General features: G+C 37.3%; 1 protein-coding gene across 1 annotated transcript; it reads right to left on the minus strand.

Annotated features, from left to right (window-relative positions):
- Positions 1-8,588: 8,588 nt before the first annotated feature.
- LOC136068910 (transcription factor MYB106-like) lies at positions 8,589-9,257 on the minus strand. The gene has a single exon (XM_065776744.1). The coding sequence runs from the start codon at positions 9,255-9,257 to the stop codon at positions 8,589-8,591; it is 669 nt and encodes a 222-aa protein (XP_065632816.1).
- Between the last annotated feature and the right edge of the window lie 597 nt (positions 9,258-9,854).

A 9,854-nucleotide genomic window follows, 5' to 3' on the forward strand; every position in this document is an offset into this window, starting at 1 on the left:
AAACCTCCTGTTGATCCTTGTGTAACTCTAAATACCAATGATAGTACCTTAGGTAATAAGAAATTCACATGGGAGATGGATCACTGGATTTTATTCATGTGGGGCCCATGGGCCTGATAGCCTCAGCCCATCATGTAGCAGGCCCAAGGCCCAGGCCGAGGAGCACAGGCTATTCAGGGCCAAGGTGAGGGAAAGCCTTTCCTTCCCAATCCACACCGAGGACCACCTTATCCTCGGCCTGACGAAGGTAATTTTGAGGAGAGACTAACCCCAAAGTAAGCTATCACTCTCACATTTAATGCATTCAACTAACCCCCCTGGCCGCATTAATGGGGAGGTAACCCCTTGGCAAGATAACGTTGATCAGAGTGAACCACTTGAGTACCGATAAGGCCTCTGATGGAACGGACGGCCAGAAAAAAAGGCAAATAGATGATCAACAGATGGAAGGAGGGGATAGGAAGATAAAAACTATAAAAGAAAAGCTAGTAAAGAAAAAGGGGGGGGGAGAAAAAAAGGGAGAACAATAAGGCCTCCTCGGCCACAGGCCGAGGAGCATCCCCCCATTTGCAAAGAAACTCTTAGCACTTTTTATAAGAAAAGTTTATGCCTGGTGATCGACGGCTAGCGCCTAAACCTTTCAACCCACTCTCTATAAATTCATTGTTTGGGCTTATTGGGCTGAAAACCCATCACTCAGGGTCAATCCAAATTGAGTCCTTACAATTGGCGCCGTCTGTGGGGAGGATTAGGGTGCTGGCCGGCGCACCAGGTAAGTGTTCTAAGTTCTAAGTATTCGTTTTACAGTAGGTTGAAAAAGATAAGTGTTCTAAGTTCTAAGTATTCGTTTTACAGTAAGTTAAAAAAAAAAAAAAGGTATATAGAAGATTTGGCAGTAAAAAAAAAAAAAAAGAAAAAAAAGAGTGAACACTTGAGTACCGATAAGGCCTCTGATGGGACGGACGGCCAGAAAAAAGGCAACAGATGATCAACAGATGGAAGAGGGGATAGGAAGATAAAAACTATAAAAGAAAAGCTAGTAAAGTAGAGAGGGGGGGGGGGGAAAGAAAGAGGGAGACAATAAGGCCTCCTCGGCCACAGGCCGAGGAGCATCCCCCATTGGAAAAAAAATTCTTAGCATTTGTCTTTTTTATGAGAAAGTTCATGCTTGGTGATCGACGGCCAGCACCTAGACCTTTCACCCCACTCTCTATAAATGTATGTTGGGCTTATTGGCTGAAAACCATCACTCAGGGTCAATCCAAACTGGGTCCCTACAATTGGCGCCGTCTGTGGGGAGGATTAGGGTGCTGGCCGGCGCACCAGGTAAGTGTTTCTAAGTTCTAAGTATTCGTTTTACGGTAAGTTAAAAAAAAAAAAAAAAAAAAAAGGGGTATATGGAAGATTTGGCAGTAAAAAAAAAAAAAGAGAAAATAAAACAAACAAAGAAGAGATCTTGATATTATTATCATGCATAGAAAATACATATTACAATCAGAGGCTCAGTAGGCCTGTTCTACAAGCAAATTTACGAGCTAATAGCCACCTGCTATTCCTACAAATCAGAGGCCCAGGTGGAGCCGCCCTAAGGAGAAGCTAGCCGGAGGGAAGTGTCAACTCGTGCCTTTTATTTGGCACACAGAGAATGGGAGAGCTTGACACGCGGCGGAGGAGGTGAAGGGCATCATCATGCTCTCAGGCCCCCAACCGCTCCCTCCTCGGCTAGGCAGAGCAGGAACAAAGGAGAAGCAGATGCAGGGCTCCGGGATACCCTCCCCCATGATGTTCCCTCGATTCTCTCCATTCCTCTCAAGTGTTGGCCGCTGGAGACGGCAACACTCGAGCACCGCCATGAGGTGAATTCGCACGCCTTCCTCGTCAGGGGTGTGCTCCGAGGAAAGACGTTAGGTTCTCTAGCAACATCCCCTGGGATACCTCGAAGGGCACCTCAGGGTTACGCCTAGACTCTGCCGCACCGAAAGCCAGTGGGGCTGCGGCCATACCGGTCTATCAGTCCCGGGAACAATCCGGCGGGGTTGTTAAAAGGGCATGGGAAGTTGGAGGAAAGTGTTTTGTTCTGTTTGTGTTGAGAGGTTCATGGTTGTGGAGGAACCATCTCTTTACTTTGTATAGGGGATGGGGTTGGTGGAATTAATTCATGCAGAGTTCGAAAAGAGTATTATCAGCTGGGTCAGTAATGAAGTCGCCAATTTCCAAGGAGGCCACGGACGGTTGGACTCGTGTCAATTACGAGGACATTAATGAAGGCGCGTTTCGTGCACCGGAGCGTCAAGCGCGGAATACGAATAGACAAAGGGCGTTTCATAAATGAAAAAGATGGGGCCACGAGTTGGAGGCGAGGTCAATGCCACGTGTAAAGATCATAATCTGACACAAAGAGGAATCATCTCCAGCAAAGCGATTGAGGACAAACCTCTACTGACAGGAAAATTGAACAGTGGTAGACAGAACCAAGTATTGCATGTCCCCGGACCCAAACACTATGGTAAAACTACACACACCATACATCTAATACTTATAGAAAAATTGAAGTGGTAGACAGAACCAATGGTATTGCATGGTCCTCGGACCCAAACCTATGGTAAAATACACACACCATTACATCTAATACTTATAGAAAATTGAAGTGGTAGACGAACCAAGGTATTGCATGGTCCTCGAACCCAAACCTATGGTAAAACTACACCACCATTACATCTAATACTTATAGAAAAATGAAGTGGTAGACAGAACCAAGGTATTGCATGGTCCTCGGACCCAAACTATGTAAAACTACACACACCATTACATCTAATACTTATAGAAAAAATTTGAAAGTGTAGACAGAACCAAGGTATTGCATGGTCCTCGGACCCAAACCTATGGTAAAAAACCACACACCATATACCTGGTGCTAGACAGAACCAAGGTATTGCATGGTTCTCAGACCTAAACCTATGGGGAAACTAGATGCTTACAGGAAATGAAGTGGTAGACAGAACCAAAGTATTGCATGGTCCTCGGACCCAAACCTATGGTAAAACTACCACACCATTACATCTAATACTTATAGAAAAATTGAAGTGGTAGCAGAACCAAGGTATTGCATGGTTCTCGGACCCAAACTATGGTAATGATCAACGTTATCCTGCCAAGGGGTTACCTCCCCATTAATGCGGCCAGAAGGGTTAGTTGAATGCATTAAATGTGAGAGTGACAGCTTACTTTGGGGCTAGTCTCTCCTCAAAATTACCTTCGTCAGGCCGAGGACAAGGTGGTCCTCGGTGTGGATTGGGAAGGAAAGGCTTTCCCTCACCTTGGCCCTGAACAGCCTGTGCTCCTCGGCCTGGGCCTTGGGCCTGCTACATGATGGGCCGAGGCTATCAGGCCCATGGGCCCCACAATAGGTTTGAAGACTCTAAATTATTTATAATCTCCTTTTTTTTTACAGCCTAGCTTATAATTAGCTCTCTTTTTAACAATCACCTAGATGTATAAGAATAAAAATCTTCTACTCTACTTTATACACTATCAATTGCAATGCGACATATGTTTGATTTTTTTTTTCTTATTTTAAACTTTGGTTATTTTATAAAGAAAAAAAATATTCTATAACAAATTGTAATTTGTAAAGTATAAAGTGGGACAAAATATTTTTATTTCCATGTATACTATACTCCCACAATTATGAGTTCACCTTTATTCCCTCATAGATATATGTAACAAAGGAAAACTAACAAAAAATGAAGTGGACACATTTAAAAAAAAAACTATTAAAAGTACAAATTAAGTGATAGGAAACGCATAAAAAAACATCAATAATTGTATTATTTGATATAAAAAAATACCGAGGAAAATCTAAAAATCACCTAGAGTTGTATAGCTTAATTGGTACTTGTTGATATTTCTAAATTCGAAAGGAGAATTCCAGCTTTAGCGATCAAATTCCACCTGTCTCAATTTTTCAAATCACCAAAAAAGAAAAGAAAAAAGAAATCTATAAATCAAATAGTAAAGAACAAGTGATACAAAATTATAGGTAGTGTACCCAAAAGTTTGGAATTTCTTGAAGACATTAATGATATTTGTTAGTTGAAAACTCTTCTTAACCCCAGCCCTTCCTTGGCTCCAAGTTTAATTCCATTTGGGTAGATTTTGTGATACCGGCCCCAAAATATGCGGATTTGATTGGGATGAATTGTATGAGTTAGTATGTTTTGTACATGCACGTGCTGAATTTTACATTGGATATTTATTAGGTGAATCTTGAATTATAAGTGATTGCAAAAAACCTCAAATATAATTTGACTAATATTTTTGGGGGGTATAAGTGCAGATGTTGTGAGTTGTCACAAATAATATCAAACCAAACCTGGTACACTATGTGGCTCAGGTCGTGAGAAGTGGTATACCCGGCCCGTTGTTGTGCAATATATACAAGAAAATGATTCTTCATTTTCAAGAACCTCTTTCAATTCCTTATTTGATAATGATCAAATGATAATATTTCAATCACAAAACTAATTATGTGACTTAATTAAACAAGTTATATATATATATATATGATTTTTAAGCAGGTCATATGATTAAAACTACACATATATACAAGATCATTTAAATTGTCAAAGATTGAGCTGTAATAATTGATTTGAAAGAAAATTTTGTATTTCTCCATTTGGTTTTGAAATTGTGAGGATCTATTTTAATTTCAGATGGTAAGCCACATGGAAATTGTAAATTGTTATACATGGTTTCAAATCATTTTAACCATTAATTGGAGATCTTTCTAGACTCTACTTTAAATAGTCATTTTTTTTTCCTGACAGGCTTCTAAATTTTTTGAACAATATTATATTAAAATAAAGTTAAGATATGTAAAAAAATTCTTTTTATTTAGCAGATGGCATAGGGTGAAAGAACTGAAACAAAGCTTTTTAGAAAATACAAGAACTAATTTGACATGCATTAGAAATATTCAAAAGATGAACTTCAAATAAATTGTTTTTTAGGGGTAAAATCTGTATTTTTTGCCTATTTAGTCTTCTTAAAATTTTGAATAATTGCCACCTATTAAAATATAATTAAGATATGTAAAAAAATTCTATTTATTTAACAGATGGCATAGGGTGAAAGAACCAAACCAAGTTTTTTTAGAAAATACAAGAAACAGTTTGACATTGAAAATATGTAAAAGATGATCTTCAATTGAATCTCTTTTAGGGGTCAAATTTGTTAAATTATCTTAAAAGAAAATTTATTGTCTTCTACTCAATAAGTTGGAATAGTAGGTGGCCAACTTTTCCAACCAGATCAGTACTACTAGAATTATCATTAATATAAACTAAAGTTAGTATTTCTTTCTCGCTTTGAAAATTTTCTTCTATTCCTAATGTCTTGCATAATTGGCTTGCAAGAGAGTGTTCCATCCCCCAATTATTCTACTTACAAGAGATTATTACGCTGTCACTTTCTTATACATTCATGTGAGAGGGACATCTAGTACTCTTTGAAAAGTACTTGATAAAGACATGTTCAACGAGCAATGTTTTCCCTTAGGCAAATGTTATTTCATACATGTAAATAAAATGGATCCTCAATTTGATTTCATTCAATACAAAGACCGTTGATAATTTAAATATGACTAGTGATCGACAAGATATTGTTTCACACATAAATGTATTATGGGAAGGGTCCTCTTCCATTTAACTTCTCCAATTTATCCAATTTTAATCAATCTAACGATCTTAAAACTTCACGTAAATAACACAAAATTGATTTTGTCTCAATTTTAATCAATCAATTTTGTCTTAAGACACGTGTCTTCATCCCTTCACAGCAGCCAAAATATTAGCACATATATTTGCTTCACAGTAAATGTGTCTCAGTATGACCGTCTGTCCATGCCCTTACTTATTACTAGTCGCTAATCCATGAGATGCATGGGAAATCTATTGAGTATGAGTTATTATTTAATCTTTGTTTATTTGCAACTAAAAGGGCTCGGATTTGTGTGAAAATCCAAGAGTTTGTTTAGACCCCAATTTTTAAAAAATGGCTAGATCGCTTTTACTCTTACTTAATCAAAATGCGGAACAAGAATAAATGTGCGCAATGAACCGATAACTACTCTAGTGCATAAACATGAACAATAAGCAATAAATGTAAAGTATAAGAGTAAGGGAAGAGGGATACAAATATAAGATAACACCAAGATGTGTTATCAAAGAGAAAGTCGAAGAACTCGATGAAAAACCTCTCTGCGACCCTTCAAGTCGAAATCGATTCACTAGAAAATAAAGTTGAAGTACACGAATAACAAAAGGCTCTCCAAGCCTAGTCTACTCAATGTACTTAAGCCCTTCAAGCTCCTGTTACCAATAGACTTCTCAGAGTTATGTCTTCTCTAACTTTCCAGATCTCGCAATACGCCCGATTGCATCCGCCAAGCCTCACTAGCTTCTTTTGGCAAATCCCCAAAACTTTCCAAGCTCTAATACACTCTGTACACTTTGATTATGTGTGGGATGTATTTTGATACAATTTTCTTCTCAATGTATGACAATAGGAGAGGGAAAGAGAAGAGACTACAATAATCTCTCACTAAAGGTGAGTAGCTCTCTCTTTAAAAGGTGGGTGTGTTGTAGAAAATCTATCTAAGGTTTTTCTCTTTGAATAACCTCCTTTAATTTTGTGGGTAATAAAAGTATATATAGTATGGGTGAAGGGTAAGAAAGTCACACTTAAAATCCTCCAGGTAGAGAGTTTTGTAAGTACCTCGCAGGTTGGCCCTTCTCGCGAGACAGTCGTGAAATTGACAACCTGACACGACTCTTTAGCTTCCAGCATGTGCTTCTCACTTGGCCTTTTCGCAGATTACTCTTCTTGCGAACTTCTTGTGAGCTAGTCGCGAAACTGCACTGATTTTTCAATTCATGCTTGATTCTTCACAAACTTAATACTAAACCCAATACAATAAAATCTCACAAAATACAAAGAAATAATTTAATGCACTTACAACACTTTTTGTCATGGAATAAAGTCAACATAAAATATAATTGTAAATTACAATTTTATAGCTACAATAACTAAATGGAAAATAAATTACTAAATCACTATCATTAGAAATCTTATAGTAGCCTTAATTGGTGGCTATTAAATAAATCTTCACTTCCTTGGTCCTTTTTTTTTGGGGTTGGGGAGGGGGAAAGGGAGGGTGGTAGGGGGTTCATTTTGAAAACATGGTCCAACAACTGAACTTCTAAGCAAAGTGATTCATCAAAATTCAAAGGCAACCAAAACAAAAGGAAAGGAAAAAAAAAAAATGCAAAACTCCAAAGGTAAAGAAGCAAATAGCCATTTCACATCCACAAGAAGCATAAGAAGAATAGACATTGCAGTTTTAAGACTAATAATCACAAACAAATATCCATGCCAAAACTTTAGCTCTAATAATTGATTTTGTTTCGAAATCATTAACATAAATTTCCTCAAAATCAAGCACGAACATTTGCATCGCAGGTGTATGGTTTTAAAATAAGTCATGTGAGACTTAATAAGTCATGTGAGACTTGTTAAAATAATACAAGTGAATCATTCACTTGTATTATTTTAACAAGTCTCACATGACTTATTTTAAAATCATACACATGGTTAGTTATATCAAAATCTATGTAGTGGGTTGAAAATATTTTCCTTGAAAGTCACACTATTTGCTGCCAATGTTTTTTAATAATGTTTTGAAAAATGAGAAATGAAGTCCGTTGTAGGGAGGGAGGGATAGCAAGTGAGGTCTAATGGGCCAATACAAGTTTAATTGTGACCCAGCAGTCGTGGGTATATAGAGTCCTAAAGGCTTGGGGGCTAAGCAGATCCCATTATCTACACCTATATAGCAGCCAAGACTCATCCATTCGATTGCTTGGAGCTGGCCAGGGTTGAGATTCGAACAAAAGTCTGCATTGATGCTCTGCAAGGGGATCACAAACCAGCTTTGGAATATCACGACACTGTTGGGAGATGTATGTGTCTAGTCCATATATACTCTTGAGAACTGTGTATTTAGCTGGCTTAAAAGATATGGAAATACACTCTCCTTTGAACAAAAAGAAAAAGAAGCGATATATTTAGGGTGAATTATTTAATCATTTAATAATTAAACAGAGTTCAAATTTTTTTAATCACTTATTTTGATATTATGACAAATTATCACTAAATCTAAATGTTTATTAATAAATGAGAAATGCTAATCACAAATTTTTTCATAACAGTTCTACAAATTGTTGAAATGAAAATTTTCAATTGGTTCTCATCGAGAATCACTGCTTATATTACTTTTTTACTTACCAATAATTACTCACCGCATCATCAATTTGTAAAAAAGTTTATTATTCTTACACTAAAAAAGACAGATAGGTTAACAACATTTCTAATTTAAACGGGGAAACAGAAATTCAGGGGTGGGGTTTAAAGCCTATAGCCATGCATGGCTAAGGCAATTACTGACTACAATACACTAGTCTAGTCCTAAACACTAAGTTCTCTTGCACATACAAATTAAAACACCGGTACTTGACAGTCCATATATATAATTAACTTATCAAGTTAAGAATATTATTCCAATAATTCTTGGTCATTTCATGTACCTCACCTTTGCCAGTACTAGTAGCACTTGTAATTGTGCTGAAGGTAGATAAACTATGCATATCAAGATGATTGAAAAGTAGATTATTTGCTATCCCTCCAATGAAATTCCCATCTTCATTATCAGAAGCCTGAATGGTACTAGGCACATATCCAACATCAAGAGCCATATTGTGTTGCTGCGTGGTATATACTTCATTCATATGATCAGCACCTAAAACTCCATTGAAATCTGATGATGATACCACAGTTGACATTGCTGCTTGTGCACTCTTTGAGAAGCTCAATGTGTATGTCGGAGACTCAAGATCACCACCATTGTCACCCAAACCAAGACCAAAAGAACCATTGTGAAGACCACCTTGTATGGAATTTAACATTAGGCTCTGCCATGTTTTTACTACGTCAAGGCAACGTGGTGGTGCAAGTGTGTTAGTCGTATCACCTGGCTCCTGTTGGCGTAGCTGTGACTCTTTAGCTAGTCTAGCTTCGGCCTGAAGACGAGCACTCTCCCACTGAGCCATGTGGCTAAGATTTAATGCTTTCTTAGGGTCACCATTTGCCGAGCCAAGGATGGTGCTTGTTGGCTTGTGAGTCACTGGGTCAATACCCATCATGGCTAACCTTTTCTTTAGATGTGTGTTCCAGTAATTCTTGACCTCGTTGTCTGTTCTCTTTGGCAAGTGCGCAGTTATGGCAGACCACCTGGAGAAAAATAGTAGGAGTATACGTGAAACGCATGCATGTACTATGAATTTATCTTCTTAGGGTCTTTTCTTTTTCTTTTTAGAGAGAACAAAAAAAAAACAAAAAACAAAAAACAAAAAACAAAAAACAATAGGAGGGGATGGGTAGCAAGATAGATATCAACGTGCTTATTAGTGGGAATCAAGAGGACCCGAATCGAAGACCAAAATCTTGTTGGCCAAGGTCTAGGCATTAGACCACCTGCTGTGTTGGTATCTTATTAGAGATACTATTTCGATATGGGTTGTCGGTGCTTATTTGATGAAAATATTGAAGAAAAAAAATGAGAAGTTTTATTATGTGGTGTCTAAAAAAAATACAAAATTTTGCCATTACAAACAACACTTTTCCATTTATTTTGGAGTAAAATATTTTTAACTTGAAAATGTTGTCGATCGAAAGCATTTTCAAACATTTTTAAGAAAAAATTTTCTTCAAAATGTTTTGATTTTTTTTTTTTAGTATTT

This window comes from Quercus suber, unplaced genomic scaffold (assembly GCF_002906115.3).
Source record: "Quercus suber isolate HL8 unplaced genomic scaffold, Cork oak 2.0 scaffold_141, whole genome shotgun sequence".
In the NCBI taxonomy this organism is placed as follows: Eukaryota; Viridiplantae; Streptophyta; class Magnoliopsida; order Fagales; family Fagaceae; genus Quercus; species Quercus suber.

What these genes read in the sequence shown, in the direction of transcription:
- LOC136068910 (XM_065776744.1), bottom strand. Translation starts at nt 9,257, where the DNA reads ATGATGGGTATTGACCCAGTGACTCACAAGCCAACAAGCACCATCCTT.